The sequence below is a fragment of the Martes martes genome (assembly GCF_963455335.1).
Source record: "Martes martes genome assembly, chromosome: 1".
Lineage (NCBI taxonomy): Eukaryota > Metazoa > Chordata > Mammalia > Carnivora > Mustelidae > Martes > Martes martes.
The window spans coordinates 199,292,415-199,310,138 of NC_137888.1; the positions used below are offsets into that span (position 1 = coordinate 199,292,415).

Sequence of the window (17,724 nt, forward strand, 5' to 3'; positions counted from 1 at the left end):
CCGGGCTGAGGGAGACTCTCCCTCAGACAGCCTGGCAGCTGGGTGGCGGGAGGGGCCAGGCAACGTGGCCTGGGCAGAGGCAAGTAGGGAAAGTATCTTCCAGCCTGGGAGCAGCACTTCCTCAACCTGGTGTTCCTGGCTGGGGACCACCCGGGGTGGGGGAAGATGGTGTTGTCATGGTTTTCTCCTCCTGGCAGGCTTTGGGTGGGGGGGGGCTACAGGGAGGGATCTGGGAGGAGAGCAGGCACCCAGGCTTTGAGGTGGCCCTGGGGATGGGGAACACAGCTGGACATGGTGACCTCCTCTGGGACAAGCCTCCCCCCACCCCCCAGCCCTGGGCCCTGGCTCTGCTCTGACCTGCAGGAGAAGAAATAGCAAGAGATGTGCTGGCTTCTGCGGCCCTGTAGGCCTTAGGGCTCGAACCAGGGAAGTGCGCATGAATCTGTGTGTGGGGGAATCTGAATGTGGGTGGGTGTGCCATGTGCTCATGTGGAATGCCTGTCTGTGCAACGTACATGTTTGTGTAAGGAGGTTGTGTCTTTGTGCAGGTGTCTGAGTGGGGGTGGGGGGAGTATGTGGCCTGTGTTTCTGCGTGTGTCTGTGTGTGGACACGTTGCGTCTGCATGCGTCTGCACCTGTGCCAGGGCCTGTGTGCTTGTGTGTGTGTGTGCATACGTGGGGCTGGCAGCATGTGTGCTTCCTGGGGTGTGCAAGCCCATGTCTGCTCATGTGCTGGTGTCAGTCTGGACTAGGACAGTCCCTGGCCCTGGGGAGGGTATGGACCTGGGTGCCCTGGCAGATTTTGGGCAGAAAGTGAGAAAAAGGGAGTGCGTGGAAGGGAGAAGGGGCTGCAGAGGAACAGGGTGATGCTGGGGGGGGGGTGGGCCCTGCCAACCGCGGGGCTCCTTCCTAGCTGCCCTTTCCCAGGCCCTGAGGGTGCCTGGTTCCGTTGCCCTCCCCCTCCCTGTGTGGGCTCTGAGGAGGCGTCCCCTGTGGAATGTGTTTGGTGGCCGAGGGCCAGGCTGGGCCCAGTTCCACTGGCAGGCTGGGCAGCGGGAAGGGGAGCCCGGGCTCCCACGTGTCTGCAGCCCAGCCCCCAGCTTCATGCTCTGCTATCTTCCTGGCTAGGTGACTCCCACACAGGTCATGCTGTTGTCTCCTGATCCAGCCGGCCCTGCCAGGTGAGCCTGACTTCATACCTAGGCACCTGGGAGAAGTGTGAGTCCCGCTGCTTCTTAGGGCCCTCCGAGGTGGTGTCCAGTCTTTCAGGCCCCAGCCCTGGCAGCCTCAATCTCCCTCATTTCACCATTGGTTCTGTGGATTCCTTCTGGATTCCTGGCCTAAAAGGCCCTCCATCTAATTCTTGCTCTGCTCTAATGTGTAGATGGCCCATGGGAACTTGCCCTCCCTCTTTCCCCTTAGGCCGCTGACATCTGTGCAGAGTGGTCCTCTCCCTCCTAGGGGCCCTGAGCCCCTCCTTCCCCTCACCTGTGCTTCTGCCTCTTCCAGGCCCTGGTTCCTGGGGATGGGATGTTTCCCCCATCTCTGACCCTCTGGCCCTTCTCCTGGGACTCTGTGATGACACAGGGTGGTACAGGGTGAAGGGGTGGTGGGGTGGGATGGAGGTCCTCCTGGGAAAAATGTGCTTGCAGAAAATGGGCAGTGTTGAAATTTCCAGGAAAGATCTCTTGACCCTTTGCTAGTGTGCGGTCCTGGGGCCATCCTGGACCATAGTGCCATCTAAGCCTAGGCCTCCTTTGCTCACTCCCTGAGTTAGGAGGATCATCTTGGCAATGTGATAGCCCTGTCCCACCGGTGGCCCATCAGTTCTCCAACTCTCTCCTTGCCAGGTGACCATGCCCGCCCTCGGCCCAGCTCTTCTCCAGGCGCTCTGGGCCGGGTGGGTCCTTGCCCTCCAGCCCTCTCCACCGGCTGCTTTTGCTCCCAACGGCACACACCTGCAGCATCTGGCACAGGATCCCACTTCAGGCACTCTCTACCTAGGGGCCACCAACTTCCTGTTCCAGCTGAGCCCTGGGCTGCAGCTGGAGGCTGCCGTGTCCACTGGCCCCGTGCTAGATAGCAGGGACTGCCTGCCACCTGTGATGCCTGATGAGTGCCCCCAGGCCCAGGCCACCAACAACCTGAACCAGCTGCTCCTGGTGAGCCCAGGGGCCCTGGTGGTGTGCGGGAGCGTGCACCAGGGGGTCTGTGAGCTGCGGCGCCTGGGGCAGCTCGAGCAGCTATTGCTGCGACCTGAGCGCCCTGGGGACACCCAGTATGTGGCCGCCAATGACCCTGCGGTCAGCACGGTGGGACTGGTGGCCCAGGGCTTGGCTGGGGAGCCCCTTCTCTTTGTGGGGCGGGGATACACCAGCAGGGGTGTGGGGGGTGGCATCCCTCCCATCACAACCCGGACCCTGTGGCCTCTGGACCCCCAAACTGCCTTCTCCTATGAGGAGACGGCCAAGTTGGCCGTGGGCCGCCTCTCTGAGTACAGCCACCACTTTGTGAGCGCTTTTGCACGTGGGGCCAGTGCCTACTTCCTGTTCTTGCGGCGAGACCTGCAGGCTCAGTCTAGAGCCTTCCGTGCCTATGTGTCCCGAGTGTGCCTCCGGGACCAGCACTACTACTCCTACGTGGAGCTGCCTCTGGCCTGCCAGGGGGGCCGCTACGGGCTGCTCCAGGCTGCGTCTGTGGCCACATCCCTGGAGGTGGCCCAGGGGGAGGTACTCTTCGCAGCCTTCTCCTCGGCCGCTCCCCCAACCGTGGGCCGGCCTCCGTCGGCCGCCGCCGGAGCATCTGGAGCCTCTGCCCTCTGTGCCTTCCCTCTGGACGAGGTGGACCGCCTTGCTAACCGCACGCGAGACGCCTGCTACACCAGGGAGGGCCGCGCTGAGAATGACGTGGAGGTGGCCTACATCGAGTATGATGTCAATTCAGACTGCGCACAGCTGCCGGTGGTGAGCCCCAGCTCCTCCCTGTCTGGCAGTCACAGCTAGGCAGGTGGCCCCAGGAGTCTGAAGGGGAGCTAGCGGTGGTGTGGGGGCTGATGAGGTCAACAGAGATAATGTGCTTCCTTTGTGCCTGGGTGATGGAAAGACGCCTTGCCGAAATCGTGGTGTGCAGAGGTCAGAGAGCCAGCCGTTCGGAACTGGGCTTAGACTGGATACTGCAGAGGGCGTATTTGTGTGGATGGACTGAGGATTCTAGGGTGGGCCAGGGACCTCGACTGTAGGAGGCTGGGCCCTGTTTTAAGTTTTTGAGCAAGGGAGGCAGGGGAAATTGAGACTTGTTCTGCTCTAGCTTCTGGATGGATAACACAGGGAAGAAGCCACACCCAGGAGGACTGAGTGAGGGACAGGTGGCAGGGGCCTAGGGGAGCAGACTTGGACAGGAGGACTCAAGCTTTGGGAGGCTTTTGACAAGTGGTCCAGGGGAAGACTGAGCTTATAAACCTGGGCAAGGCCAGGCAGAGAGACAGGGGTGAGGGTGAGGTTTCTAGGGGCTCCCAAAGAGAAGGATGAGGGAATAAGCCTGTCCTAGGAGGCCCGGCAGAGAAGAGAGAATCATTTGGGAAGAGCTGGCTGGGCCAGGTGATTGGGATGTCCAGGGAGGGTCTTACTGGGCTTGTTGCCTGTAGGACACCCTGGATGCTTATCCCTGTGGCTCAGATCACACGCCCAGCCCCATGGCCAGCCGTGTCCCCCTGGAAGCCACGCCCATTCTGGAATGGCCAGGGGTTCAGCTGACAGCTGTGGCAGTTACTGTGGAGGATGGACACACCATTGCTTTCCTGGGTGACAGTCAAGGGCAACTGCACAGGGTGAGTGCACAGGAGGTAGTGGGCCCTGTCCCAGGGTCTGGAGGGAACAGGCTGCTGGTGACCAGCCTGGGCAGAGCTACACCTGTGACCCCTGGGGCCAGGATGAGGGGTCTGTGACACACCCCTGGCTTGAAGGCTGGGAGAGATGATTTAGGCTTCTCGTCCCAGGGCTGGGTGTTATTTACCTGTGACTTCCCTCACCCCCTCCCCAAGGGCTGGGTGGCAGGACCTGTACTGCCTAGGAGAAAACTCTGCTTCTAAATTGCTTCACTGTAGGGAGAGGAGAGGGCCTTGGGTCTGTGACCACGGACCTGGGTCCCAGAACTTGTCTCTGATCTCAGGTCTATTTGGGCCCGGGGAGTGATGGCCACCCGTACTCCACACAGAACATCCAGCAGGGGTCTGCTGTGAGCAGAGACCTCACCTTTGATGGGGCCTTTGAGCATCTGTATGTCATGACCCAGAGCACAGTGAGTGCCAGGCGGGAGCTGGGGCCTGGCTGCTGGGAGGGGCGTTGGGGCTGGGCCAGGGACCCATGAGTCACTGGTGTTTGGATTACCGTCATAGCTTCTCAAGGTTCCTGTGGCCTCCTGTGGTCAGCACCTGGACTGTGCATCTTGTCTTGCTCACAGGGACCCATACTGTGGGTGGTGTGTGCTCCTTGGCAGGTCAGTGCTCCCCTGACTCCTGACCCTTGACCTATTCCCCAGCCCCAGCCTCCTGCCCTCACCTGCATAATTGCCCTGCCCAGTACTCCTGGTCATCATTGATCCTTGACTTGCAACCCCTGCTCCCTGGACGCCCTACTTTCCTTTCTCCATCCTCCATTCTGGGCATCAGTGCCCTGCCAGGGCAGACATAGCCTCGTGTCACAGCCCACCTGTGGATCCTGCTCAGGTCCCCAGTGCTGGGGATGTCCCTGCCCCCTGAAGGTGGTTCCCCATTATTTTCATGCAGGTGCAGTCGCCACTCCGAGTGCTCACGGGGACAGGGCCCAGAGCGGTGGCTCTGGAGCTTCCAGCCCGAGCTAGGCTGTCTGCACGTGGCAGCCATGAGTCCTGCCAACATCAGCCGAGAGGAGCGGAGAGAGGTGAAGGAGCTGGGCGGGCGCATCCCTCACGGGGAGGGCTCTGGTGATGGGTCAATACCCCATGTTTTAGTGTCAGGTACTCCAAATACCACGTGGCCTTCCACCAGTCCCTTCTCTCAGGGCCTTGCTTTCTCTGTTTCTAACCCAGGCTGGAGGGTGTTTATGAAGGCTCGGGACCCGCCAGCCCTCAGGGGCCACTAGCCCCTGAGCCTGCTCACCTCGGCTGCCCCGGAAACAGGCCCTGGCCTGCTGCCCAGTGGCTCCAACAGCCTGTCCTGGCCTCTCTTGGCAGGTTTTCCTGTCAGTGCCTGACCTGCCGCCTCTGTGGCCAGGAGAGTCCTATTCCTGCCAGTTTGGGGATCACCAGAGTCCCGCCCTGCTGACCAGTGCCGGTGTGATGTGCCCTTCCCCAGACCCTAGTGAGGCCCCAGCACTGCCGAGAGGAGCCGGTGGGTGAGAGAAGGGGCCAGCTCTGGGGCTTGGGAGCCCCACCCTCTTCCTGTCTTGCTCCAAGGGGTGCAGTTGGGGTGAGGTGTGAATCCGGGCAGGGAGCCCTGAAGTAGCACCTTTCTCTGAGTCCCCTCAACTGCCCATTTTGTGCCCTGTGGACCGTGTTGCAGACCCTGGGTGCTCCCCTCCACTAAGGGGTGTGAACCCCACTCAGCCTGGGCCCTCTCTTCCTGCTTTGCAGACCACGTGTCCGTGAGCGTGGAGCTCAGGTTCGGTGCTGTGGTGATTGCCAAAGCTTCGCTCTCTGTGTATGACTGTGTAGCAGTCACTGAGCTCCGCCCGTCTGCACCGTGAGTCCCCTCCCCCCTGCTAACCCCTGGCCCCCGGGTTCCCCCACAGTGACCCCTGCCCAAATGGCTGCACTCTGTGCAGGTGCCAGGCCTGTGTGAGCAGCCGCTGGGGGTGTAACTGGTGTGTCTGGCAGCAGCTGTGCACGCACAAGGCCTCGTGTGACGCCGGGCCGATGGTGGTCAGCCAGCAGGTGAGCGGGACCCCCAGCTGGCCCCCACAGGGTTGCACGGGTGTCTCTGACAGCCCGGGGTCTGTGTGCCTGCCCCCCTATATGAGGCTCTGTTGTGAGCCTCCCCCCACCCCCCCCCCCCCAGCTGCTGTGTGGCGGACTCCCTGGAGTTTCAGGAGAGAAAGTTTGTGGCTGAGCGGCAGGGGAGGTCTGGGCCTCGGACCCCACCTCAGCACAGATGCCCCTGGAGCCTGCCCTCCCCTCCCCTCTTTCCTTCGGAGAATTAACGGGCTGTTTTTGTTTCTCTTTCCCTTGGTCTCCTTTCCTCTTAACACACCCTTTGCCTGCCTGCCACCTGCTCCTGCGCCTGCCTGCTGAGTGGCCCTTCCTGTCTTTCTCTGCCTCCCCCTTCAGAGCCCGCTTCTCTCCCCAGCCCCTCCAGCAGGAGATGTACCCACCCCTTTCCCACCCAGAACCCCCCAGGCCCCAGTCACCTCTGTTTCCGACACCCTTCCCGTGGAGCCTGGGGTCCCCTCCACAGCCACAGCCTCAGCTGTCCCACCTGGGGACAGGCCCTCCCTGTTCAGCCCCTGGGGGCCAGGGGCGGGTCCTGGTCCGGTACCCGCCTCCGCCTCCACAGAGTCACCTCTCCATGAGGAACCTCCCCCTCCCAACCCCCCCAACAGACCTGGAACTGCTGTCCCCGCCCCCACTGACTCTGGACCCACGGCCACACCGGAGGACCTCTCGGCCTCCCACCCATCGCCCTCAGATGCAGCAGCACTGCCCCCCGCCCCTGCAGACCCTGGCCCCGAGGCCGACCCCTCTGCGGCACTCCTGGACCAGCCCCCCGGCACTGCTCCCACCACCACTTTCCCAGGGGCCGCTGGCTCCGTGAAACCTGCCCCGGACTGGCTCACGAGAGAAGGCGGCGAACTGCCTGAGGCGGACGAGTGGACGGGGGGTGACACGCCCGCCTTCTCCACTTCCACCCTCCTCTCAGGTGATGGAGACTCGGCTGAGCACGAGGGCCCTCCCGCCCCCCTCATCCTCCTGTCCAGCCTCGACTACCAATACGACACCCCCGGGCTCTGGGAGCTGGTGAGGCCCAGCCCAGGAAGGAGGCCTCAGGGGAGGGGACACAGGGCAGACTCGGCCCCTTACCTGCCTTGCGATCCTGCATCAGGAGGGATCGAGGGGCAGGGTGGGTTCTGCAGCTCCACGCTGGCCTTGGGCCCTGGGTTCTGCACAGGGAGCCTCCAAGTTGACCGGGTGGGCGCCATAGACTGCCTTGCTCTTGGTGTCTACAGGAGGAGGTGAACCGGGGGCCAAGTGCCTGCCCTTGTGTAGACAGTGTTCAGGGTTCCATGCTAATGCCAGTGCACGTGGAACGAGAAGTCCGGCTGCTGGGCAGGAACCTGGGCCTTTTCCAGGTGAGTGTGTCCTGTGGCAGGTGGATGTGTGTCCTCCTTGGCTGTTGGTCAGCTGTACGCAAGCCCTGAAATGCAGGAGGAGGGCTTGGCCCTCAGTCCCAACCCGGGGGCTCTGTGAGGGGCCCTGGCAGGGCTCACTGGGCCCAGTTCCTCCAGCTGCCCCACCAACTGTGTCATCTGCCCCCAGGACAGCCCAGGAGACAATGAGTGTGTGATGGAGCTGGAGGGCCGCGAAGTGGTGGTCGAGGCCCGGGTGGAGTGCGAGCCCTCTCCAGACACCCAGTGTCGTGTGACCTGCCGGCGGCACCAGGTGCGGGTCACAAGTGCCGGGGGTGGGCAAGGATGCGCTGGCCACGGGCTGGCCACTGGCCTCAGCTGGCCACGCCACATTCATCCTGAGAGTCTGCATACCCCGGCTCTGGCCTCTGACCCTGTGTGCCTTGGGATCCCTGTACCCCAGCTCTGACCTCTGACCTGGTGCTCCCATAACTAGTCCTTTTGGTCCTTTCTGTGACCACGCCCCCTCCAGGCCTGATGCCTCCCCCAGCCCCAGGCTCTGACCCCACTCCCATTTCTGCAGCTCAGCTATGAGGCTCTGCAGCCAGAGCTCCGTGTGGGGCTGTTTCTGCGTCGGGCTGGCCGTCTGCGTGTGGACAGTGCCGACGGGCTGCATGGTGAGCTAGTGGGGGCCTCTGGGGCTGTGGGACTCCTCTACGCCCGCCTCTCACGTTTGTCTCTGCTCTCTCCAGTGGTGCTGTACGACTGCTCTGTGGGACATGGGGACTGCAGCCGCTGCCAAACTGCCAGGCCCCAGTACGGCTGTGTGTGGTGTAAGGGGGAGCGGCCACGCTGCGTGGCCCAGGAGGCGTGTGGCCTGACCGAAGCTGTGGCCACTCAGTGCCCCGCCCCCCTCATCCACTCGGTGTGTTGCAATGCTGGAATGTCCCTTCCTCACCACTGCCTTTAGAGGGAGGGCAGGGGTGCAGGAGGCCTGAAGGAGGGAGGCTGGGTCTGCATCCCCGGGCTGCCCAGGGGTGACTGGCAGGTGGAAGTGTTCCAAGTCCATGTCTTGGAACAGGTGGAGCCACTGACTGGTCCCGTGGACGGAGGCACCCGTGTCACCATCAGGGGCTCCAACCTGGGCCAACACGTGCAGGACGTACAGGACACGGTCAGGGTGGCCGGGGTGCCCTGTGCCGTGGACGTTCTGGAGTACGAGGTCTCTAGTAGGTGAGTTAGCCGGACCTGTGGGAGTTCGGCACACCTCACGGGCTCCCTGGTGGGCTTTCCTGCATTTGGCCGCCCACCCACTCCTCATCTGTCCTTCCCTCTCCCCCTTTCCCTGCTTCTGGCCGCAGGGCCTCAGAGCAAGGGTTACCGTTTGAGGCCCCGGAGCGTTCGCCTCCACTTCGTGCACAGGTGTGCATGTTCCTGGCCTGGGCTGCCGGGGAGTCACTGCTGGGCCTAGGCCTGTCTCTACCTAGAGCTGACAGATGGCCCCGTCCAGGTGTTTTCACCTGGCTTTCTGGTGACCAGGGACGTAGTTGTGGTAGCAAGGTTCTCAGATCCCAGATGACTATGCTCAGGGGCTGGCTGTCCGCCAGCTGCCCTTTCTGCCCCAGGCACTGCTGCAGGAGGGTACCTCAGGATGACAGACTTGTGGCCCGCCTGCCGAGTCTGGTCCCTAGGACCCCAGCTGCCTTCCCAGGCCTGCAGCTGATAGAGGTTCTGGCCCATGGTAGCCTGGCTGGCAGTTGCAGGGTCCCAAAGGTGCCCACACAAGACGCTCCCAAGGCGATATCCACGATCAGCAAATCCCAAGCCCAGCTGAATATCTGGGTTACCCGGAGAGCCTGTCCAAAGCCACCATGGAATGGGTCCTTCGTGCCCACCCTCAGAGATCTGGACTGAGTAGGCCCTTGCTGGGACCCCGTAATTTGTATCTTATTTAACTTAATTATTTATTTTGGTAATCTGTATTTTATTTATTTATTTTTGAAGATTTTACTTATTTTTTTAATATTTAAAAAAATTTTTTTTAAGAATTTACTTGTTTGTCAGAGAAAGAGAGCGCGTGCATGCTTGAGCACAAGCAGGGGGAGCGGCAGGCAGAGGGAGAAGCAGGGTCCCCACTGAACAAGGAGCCTGTTGTGGGGCTTGATCCCAGGACACTGGGATCATGTCCTGAGCCAAAGGCAGAGGCTTAACCCACTGAGCTGCCCAGGCATCCTTATTTATTTATTTTAATTTTTATTTATTTATTTATTTAGTTTTTAAAAGACTTTGTTTATCATTTGACAGAGAGAGACACAGCGAGAGAGGGAACACAAGCAGGGAGAGTGGGAGAGAGAGAAGCAGGCTTCCTGCTGAGCAGAGAGCCCAATATGGGGCTCGATCCCAGGACCCTGAGAGCATGACCTGAGCAGAAGGCAGAGGCTTAACCACTGAGCCACCCAGGCACCTCCCCTATTTATTTATTTTTAGAGAGTGAGTGGGCATGCATATGTGTGCAAGTGGCCGTGGGGTTGAGGTGGGGGAGAGGGGCAGAGGGAGAGACAGTCTTAAGCAGGCTTCATGCTTAATGGGGTGCCCGACGCAGGGCTCGATCTCATGACCCTGAGATCATGACCGGAGTCGAGATCAAGAGTCAGACACTCTAATTGACTGAGCCACGCAGGCACTCCCTTGTAATAAGTATTTTAAACTAGACATTGGGGGGCACCCGAGTGCCTCAGTTGGTTAAGTGTCTGCCTTCGGCTCAGGTCCTGATCTTGGGGTCCTGGGATTGAGCCCGGCATCGGGCTCCCTGTTCATCGAGGAACCTGTTTCTCCCTCTCCTGCTGCCTCTCCCCCTAGCTTGTGCTCTCTCTCTTGCTTGCTCGCTCTCAAGTAAATAAATAAAATCTTTTAAAAAATAAAAAATAAACCAGACTTTGTTGGAGCACGTGGTTTCCTCCTTCAGTGTGTTATGACCAAAAACTTGAGGTGATCATCTAGACTGTTAATGATTTTAGAACCATGAGACAAAGGTAACTTGCAAAGTGATTTATAAAGAGATTAAAGTATTCGCTGGTTGAAGTCTCTCCTGGGTACTTCACACATCACTTATTCTGTTTTCCAACGTGCTGGCAGTGAGTGTGACCATGTCACGGATTCGCGCCGCTGCCAGCTTCATGTTGGGGAAATTGATTTGCCCCAAGCTTCTGTTTTCTGGCCAAGAACCAGCATTTTCTGAGATTGCTCACTTTCCCTTTCCGTCTGTCCCCCGATCTGACTAGAGGCTTCCAGGGACTTTTTTTTTCATGAGGAAATCAAGTTGCCACTGCTTTGCGAGTGGTGTGGCACGTGTGGTGGTGGTTAGGCCAAGCGTTAGCTCAACCCTTCATCCTACAGCCAGCCCTCCGGGGCTCCTTATAAATTTGTGCCACAGAGAGAGGGGGATTCCCCTTCATGAGGGGGGCCTCAGTGTTGGATTTGAATAACTGAAACTGAATATGAATTCGCAGGGGCCAGAGCCCCCTGGAGTGCCGTAAGGCATTCCCTCCAAAGCAAGAGGATCTCTGTCAAATTCAGGAGCTGGAAGAACACCTGTTTGAGTGGGGGCAAGGAGGGGGCAGCTGAGTCCGTTTAAGGGAGCCCTTGGTGCGGCCCAGCACCCCAGCCTGCCCTGTGCCCACAGCTTCGTGTGCGTCACTGAGGCCAGCGGGGGGGAGGTAGCTGGCACGGTGACGGTGGAGGTGCCAGGAAGAGGACGTGGCATCTCAGAGCACGACTTCGCCTACCAGGTGAGGTGGCTGCCCCCCAGCCCATCTGGTTTTGCCCTCCTGGGGCTTCCCACCCTAGGGCCTTCTGTCTGCCTCAGGCTCCCCTGGCTTCTCTGTGGGTGGCCTCATGCCTGCCTATCTCTCCCTACCCCTGTTCCCACAGGACCCGAAGGTGTATTCCATCTTCCCGACCCGGGGCCCCAGAGCCGGGGGCACCCATCTGACCCTGCATGGTTCCAAGCTCCTGACTGGGCGGCTGGAGGACCTCCGAGTTGTCGTTGGAGACCAGCCTTGTCACCTGTGAGGGCTGCTTCCTCATTTTCCCAAAACCCATGTGTTCTGGGGAGAAGACAGAGGGGCAGGATGCTGGGGAGACAGGAAGTGGGGGAGAGGGCCAGGTCTGCTCCAGCAGAAAGTGGCCAGATCTTCCTGAAACTGGGGCTATTGTGGGAAGTCGGCCTCCAGGGTCACCTGTGGAGCTCTCAGTGGGCTCTGAGGGAAGCGAGTGGAGGCCCGAGTGGATCCTGTGTCCTGGCCCGCCTTCCACTAGTCCCTCCCTTCTGTAGGCTGCTGGAGCAGCAGGCCGAGCGGCTGCAGTGTGAGACCAGCCCCCGCCCTACACCTGCCACGCTTCCTGTGGCTGTGTGGTTTGGGGCCACTGAGCGGAGGCTTCAACACAGCCAGTTCGAGTACACATCAGACCCCAATGTCACCTCTGCCGGCCCCACGAAGAGCTTCCTCAGGTGCTGGGCCAAGTGGCTGCATGGCATGTGCTGGCGGTGAGGGGGGTTGTCTTCACAGCTCTAGGGCATGGAGGGGTTGCAGGGCTTCCTGTGGGCGTTGTGACTCCCGTGCCAATGGCAGGGAGAGAGACCATGTGGCTTGGGCTGGGCTAGGCGGGTTCTCATAAGCCACCCATGGTTCATGGTCTGTCTTGCAGCGGAGGACGTAAGATATGGGTCCGTGGCCAGAATTTGGATGTGGTACAGACACCAAGAATCCGAGTGACTGTGGCCCCAAGAGCCCTGCTGCCTAGCCAGGGGCTTGGGCGGAGGCGCCGCGTGATCCCGGAGACGGCATGCTCCCCTGGTGCTTCCTGTGGCGGCCATCATGTAGGAGACCCACGGGCGTCCCTACGAGGAGACCCTTGGGGCTAGCTGTCCCCCGCGTCACCCCCACTCCCCGCCCTGTGCACAGCTGTGGGTGGTGGGTACCAAAGTGGCTCTTTCCCTGTCCTTGCCGGACCCCTTCCTGCATGGCCTCAGTGGGTCCTCCCTGTCTTTCCTTCCTCTGCCCCAGTTTGAGGAGCCATGCCACGTGAACTCCTCTCAGCTCATCACGTGCCACACGCCTGCCCTCCCAGGCCTGCCCGAGGACCCCTGGGTCCGGGTGGAATTTATCCTCGACAACCTGGTCTTTGACTTTGCAACGCTGAACCCCACACCCTTCTCCTATGAGGCTGACCCCACCCTGCAGCCCCTCAACCCCGAGGACCCCACCATGCCCTTTCGGCATAAGCCCGGGAGCGTGCTCTCTGTGGAGGTACTGTGTCCGCTCACATGTGGGTCCGCGCGACCCTTCATTTTGCTGGACATTGCTGCTGAGGGAGACTGGGAGTGGGGGGGCATGGCAGCAGAGCAAGAGCCAGAGGATGGATATGGCTCTTCACCCTTCATGTGGCGAGGGCTGAGGGGTTGGTGGGGGCTGCCTAGCCTGCCGCGTCAGGCGGGGGCTTGGGTCCTGCCGCCTGGGTCCCAACACATTCTGCGGCAGGAGTCTGAATGACAGTATGTAAATTGTCTGGCACACACAATAGCTGGGGGCATGGTACACAGTAGACGCCTGGGCTGATGCCCATTTGGCAGCCTGGCTCAATGTGGACAGGCCCTTGGCATGGGTTCGGACATGTGCAGTAGGTGGGCATCCCGGAAGGCTGTAGGTGGACAGCCCACCGTTGTGCACCTGGTGGGCCCACAGACACGGTAGGGGCTCTGGCTTTGTGAGTAACTAGGTGTCAGGATTGGGGGGGCGACTTTATATTGTCCAGATTTTTAGCTCTGGAGGAGCGAAAGTGTGGGGAAGAAGAATGGGAAGGGCAGAAGAGGGTCAGGGGCAACTTGGGAGATAACCATGGATGGCCGCCTCCCCCACCGGGGAAGAGTGCTGAGGCATCATCAGCGCTGCGCCAGGGGTGGGGGTGGGGTGTCAGGACTGTCCTTCCCCCCTTTGGGGGAATGGGATCTGAGTGACCACCAGCTCCTCCCCTTAGGGAAGAGTTCTGAGTAATCTATCAGTGACCTCGTGTTCCAGGGGGAGAATCTGGACCTTGCGATGTCCAAGGAGGAGGTGGTGGCCATGATAGGGGATGGCCCCTGTGTGGTGAAGACGCTGACCCGCCACCACCTGTACTGTGAGCCCCCCATGGAGCAGCCCCTGCCCCGGCACCACGCCCTCCGAGAGACACCGGATGCTTTACCCGAGTTCACGGTCAGTAGTTGGGCCTGGGCTGGGCTGGGCCCTGGGCACCTGCTGAAACCTTGCTCACTGGGGGCTTCCCATGTAGGTGCAGATGGGGAACCTGCGCTTCTCCCTGGGCCACGTGCAATACGATGGCGAGAGCCCCGTGGCTTTTCCCATGGCAGCCCAGGTGGGCTTGGGGGTGGGCACTTCTCTTCTGGCTCTGGGCGTCATCATCATTGTCTTCATATACAGGTGGGTGCAGCCGGCTGTGGCTGGGCGGGGGCAGCGAAGGGGGTGTGGCTCTAGAGGAAGGGCAGACGAGGCCAGGGGTCAACAAACGATCCTGGAAGGTGCCAGAGAGTACTGATTTTAGGCTTTCGTGGGCCAGGTGGCCTCAGTTGCTGTGGTTCTGCTCCGCTTTGACTGTGCAGAAGCAGCCATAGACGAGAGGCAAACTCACAAAGTGTGGCCGTGTGCCAACAAATCTTTATTGGCAGAAACAGGCTGTGGGCCAGATTTGGCCTGGTTGTAGTTTGTTGATCCCTGGACTAAACCACTGGGCTAGACTGGAGGTGGGCTTGTGCAGGACAGGACAGGCTAAATTATTCTGGGCGACGCCTTGGCTTCGCCAGGCATGGCTGTGTTAGACGGTGCCAGCCTGGGCCAGGGCGAGGCTGGGATAGATAGGCCTGGGCCCGAGGCACCAGAAAGGGCTCTGTTCTGGTCTGGCCTCCCCCTTCCTGACCTTGGTGCTGAACAGGAGGAAGAGCAAGCAGGCCCTGAGGGACTACAAGAAGGTCCAGATCCAGCTGGAGAATCTGGAGAGCAGTGTGCGGGACCGCTGCAAGAAGGAGTTCACAGGTGAGGCTGACGAGCAGAGGCCTGGAAGATGCTCTGGGGCTCTGCCAAGCCTCCTCCTATGGCATGGGTCCTAAGCCCCAACCCGGCCTCCTCTGCTCCACAGACCTCATGACCGAGATGACCGATCTCACCAGTGACCTACTAGGCAGTGGCATCCCCTTCCTCGACTATAAGGTGTATGCCGAGAGGGTCTTCTTCCCCGGGCACCAGGAATCACCCTTGCACAGGGACCTGGGTGTCCCTGAGAGCAGGCGCCCCACCGTGGAACAGGGGCTGGGGCAGCTCTCCAACCTGCTCAACAGCAAGCTCTTCCTCACCAAGGTGCCGAGCGCCCCGCCCCAGGCTCCAGGCCCCAGGCCTCTCCACCGCTGGGGGAAGGGGAGGGAGGCTCCTGGCCCCGGCCCTGCCCCTTCTCTGTCCCTCCGGTTCTGAATCGGCCCCTCCCTCCCCATCCGGTCTCCCGGCACCAGTTCATCCACACCCTGGAAAGCCAGCGCACCTTCTCGGCTCGGGACCGCGCCTATGTGGCATCTCTGCTCACCGTGGCGCTGCACGGGAAGCTTGAGTACTTCACTGACATCCTCCGCACGCTACTCAGTGACCTGGTGGCCCAGTACGTGGCCAAGAACCCCAAGCTGATGCTGCGCAGGTCTGTGTGGCTGTCGGAGGCTGTGGGGGCTGGGGGGCTGTCAGGGCTGGAGGCAGGAGCTGAGGCAGGCCGCCTGGGGTAGAGGAGTCTGCGGCTCAGACGGCTCTCGGTCCTGCTCCTGCCCTTTCCTGTCCTCCCAGGACGGAGACCGTAGTGGAGAAGCTGCTCACCAACTGGATGTCCATCTGCCTGTACACTTTTGTCAGGGTGAGAGAGGCAGAGGCAGGGGCAGGGTTGGGGGAGGCAGGGTGGGAGGGGCTACCCCCCAGGAGGGGGGCAGGGCTCTCAATCACACAGCTTCTGGCCCCCAGGCAGCTCGGACACTCCTGCCCAGCAAGTCTCAGTCACCTTAGGCCCTCTGCAGCCCGTCCCCCTCCCCAGCATGGGCCATGCCCCATACAGCTCCGTTTCATGCCCATCATCTGCCCCAGGGGTCCTCATGGCCTGTCACTCCCCTAGGACTCAGTAGGGGAGCCTCTTTACATGCTTTTTCGGGGAATTAAGCATCAAGTAGACAAGGGACCAGTGGATAGCGTGACTGGCAAAGCCAAATACACCCTGAATGACAACCGCCTTCTCAGAGAGGATGTGGAATACCGTCCCCTGGTGAGTGGGGGGGGAGGGAGGGGGAGGGAGGAGGGTAGGAGTGGGGAGAGACAGAGCGTGTGAACGTGTTTGCACACAGTGGGGTCAGGCCCTGGTGAGGATGAACGTGGGTGGTCGTGGTGAACATCCCTGTCTGGTTTACAGCGGGCCTGACTTCTGGCTGGCTGCTGGGGAGAGGCTTTAGACTGGCTTAGCAGGACAGCAGCTTGAGGGCCAGTCCTTGAGGCGGAGGGCCTGAAGGACCAGTGCCCACCAAGCCCGGGCCAGCTCTGTCAGACCCGGCCATCTCGTCCTCTGGGTGGCTTTCTCCTTAGGGCAGGCCTTTCCTCAGTGACCCACACGGGGTGCCTTTGGGAAAAATCTCATTCAGGCTCCCCCAGACCTGCTCTCTCTCAGGCTGGCAGGGACTCGCCACTTCTCACGCAGGCTTCTCTCGGGTGCTTCAGCCTGACAGTTGTGCCAGGAACCTAGGGCCCTGAGTTAAGAGGGCCTTGTGTTCCCTTGTTTTTTACTGCCATTCACTTACCTAGTGCACTGTGTTAGGTGCTGGGGTCACGGCGAAGGGAGCCACTGTCCCAGGGCCGGCGGGGGAGTGGTTGGGGATAGTGAAGAGACAAGAATTAAGGACTCTTTGGTGCCTGGAGGTCGGAGGCAGTGGCTTCCTCATGGTTGTCCCTGTCCCTGCGTTTTGGTCAGCCGAGGTGCAGCACGAGCCATGACTGCTCCTGTGTGTGCCTCCGTAGACCCTGAATGCACTGTTGGCTGTGGGGCCTGGCGCGGGAGAGGCCCAGGGGGTTCCTGTGAAAGTCCTGGACTGTGACACCATCTCCCAGGCCAAAGAGAAGATGTTGGACCAGCTTTATAAAGGAGTACCTCTGGCCCAGCGGCCAGACCCCCGCACCCTGGATGTCGGTGAGGGTGGAGGAGAAGGGTAGCCTGGGGGCCCGAGCCAGAGTGAAGGCTAGGCTGGCCCTGGCTCAGCCCTGCAGGGGCGGAGTATCACTCAGTGGGCGTGGGGCAGCAGTGGACTGCGGAGTCCCTCTGCAAGGACAGCCTCTCACATGGCCAGGGCCCGCCACCCTAGTCTTTGCAGAGCGTAGGGGAGGCTGCCCCCAGATGGTGGGTCTGTGCCCCTGTGGAGGAGGAGGTAGGCCCCACCTGTAGGAAGGGTGTCCCGGGGATCCTCAACCCACCTTGCTCTCGCAGAGTGGCGGTCCGGGGTGGCTGGGCATCTCATTCTTTCCGACGAGGATGTGACTTCAGAGATCCAGGGTCTGTGGAGGCGCCTGAACACCCTGCAGCATTACAAGGTGGGAGGGGTAAGAGCGGGAGGAGGGGCGGGGGGGGTGAGGCTGGTAGAGGGGTCACCGGCTGTGATCCGCAGGTCCCAGACGGAGCGACTGTGGCACTGGTCCCCTGCCTCACCAAGCACGTTCTCCGGGAAAACCAGGATTATGTCCCTGGAGAGCGTGAGTACTGCCCACCCCCTTCCAGCCCCCACCCAGTCACTGTTCTCTGCCCTCTCTTTGCCCAGTCCCCAGTAACAGGCAAAGTCCTCTGGACCTTAGGGTGGGCATGTGTCTACTTCCCTTCCACCGAGAGAAGCCCTCAACCCGTGCCTCTGCTCCTGGAAGTTGGCAGGACCCTGGGGGCCCAGGGAAGGTGGTACCTGATGAGGGGTGAAGAGCTGTGGGGTCTTGGCACAGGGACCCCAATGCTGGAGGATGTGGATGAGGGGGGCATCCGGCCCTGGCACCTGGTGAAGCCGAGTGAGGAACCGGAGCCCCCCAGGCCTCGGAGGGGCAGCCTTCGAGGCGGGGAGCGAGAGCGAGCCAAGGCCATCCCTGAGATCTACCTGACTCGCCTGCTGTCCATGAAGGTGGGGCAGGAAGGGCGGGAGGGAGGCTGGGGTCAGGGCCAGGCCAGGCCGCAGGTCTGGGCTGCAGGGGAGGACGGCTGCTTAGGGGATTTGGGGTGGTGTGGGGCTTGCATGAGCATGGTGCCACGGGGCGTCCGAGGCCGGGCTGGGGCTGAGGTTCCCTCCTCTTGTGCTTCCCCTCCCCCA

The 17,724-nt window shown here is 61.1% G+C and overlaps 1 protein-coding gene across 2 annotated transcripts in view; it reads left to right on the forward strand.

Annotated features, from left to right (window-relative positions):
• PLXNB1 (plexin B1) overlaps positions 1 to 17,724 on the forward strand; it is a 29,773-nt gene that overhangs the window by 3,594 nt on the left and 8,455 nt on the right. The window contains exons 2-32 of one of the 2 annotated variants that reach the window (XM_080796859.1): positions 1,129 to 1,181; positions 1,851 to 2,963; positions 3,644 to 3,826; positions 4,168 to 4,296; positions 4,394 to 4,494; positions 4,784 to 4,916; positions 5,209 to 5,365; positions 5,608 to 5,716; positions 5,799 to 5,907; positions 6,301 to 6,987; positions 7,197 to 7,319; positions 7,507 to 7,629; positions 7,900 to 7,993; positions 8,069 to 8,241; positions 8,398 to 8,549; positions 10,999 to 11,104; positions 11,247 to 11,383; positions 11,650 to 11,862; positions 12,024 to 12,195; positions 12,383 to 12,625; positions 13,394 to 13,570; positions 13,647 to 13,795; positions 14,304 to 14,404; positions 14,508 to 14,725; positions 14,875 to 15,053; positions 15,194 to 15,260; positions 15,513 to 15,659; positions 16,403 to 16,571; positions 16,866 to 16,969; positions 17,044 to 17,128; positions 17,366 to 17,538. In XM_080796859.1, coding sequence (XP_080652985.1) covers positions 1,857 to 2,963; positions 3,644 to 3,826; positions 4,168 to 4,296; positions 4,394 to 4,494; positions 4,784 to 4,916; positions 5,209 to 5,365; positions 5,608 to 5,716; positions 5,799 to 5,907; positions 6,301 to 6,987; positions 7,197 to 7,319; positions 7,507 to 7,629; positions 7,900 to 7,993; positions 8,069 to 8,241; positions 8,398 to 8,549; positions 10,999 to 11,104; positions 11,247 to 11,383; positions 11,650 to 11,862; positions 12,024 to 12,195; positions 12,383 to 12,625; positions 13,394 to 13,570; positions 13,647 to 13,795; positions 14,304 to 14,404; positions 14,508 to 14,725; positions 14,875 to 15,053; positions 15,194 to 15,260; positions 15,513 to 15,659; positions 16,403 to 16,571; positions 16,866 to 16,969; positions 17,044 to 17,128; positions 17,366 to 17,538 — 5,820 coding nt within the window. In that variant the 5' untranslated portion in view covers positions 1,129 to 1,181; positions 1,851 to 1,856. The remainder of the gene's footprint in view (positions 1 to 1,128; positions 1,182 to 1,850; positions 2,964 to 3,643; positions 3,827 to 4,167; positions 4,297 to 4,393; positions 4,495 to 4,783; positions 4,917 to 5,208; positions 5,366 to 5,607; positions 5,717 to 5,798; positions 5,908 to 6,300; positions 6,988 to 7,196; positions 7,320 to 7,506; positions 7,630 to 7,899; positions 7,994 to 8,068; positions 8,242 to 8,397; positions 8,550 to 10,998; positions 11,105 to 11,246; positions 11,384 to 11,649; positions 11,863 to 12,023; positions 12,196 to 12,382; positions 12,626 to 13,393; positions 13,571 to 13,646; positions 13,796 to 14,303; positions 14,405 to 14,507; positions 14,726 to 14,874; positions 15,054 to 15,193; positions 15,261 to 15,512; positions 15,660 to 16,402; positions 16,572 to 16,865; positions 16,970 to 17,043; positions 17,129 to 17,365; positions 17,539 to 17,724) is intronic. The other variant, XM_080796860.1, reaches the window with a different exon arrangement.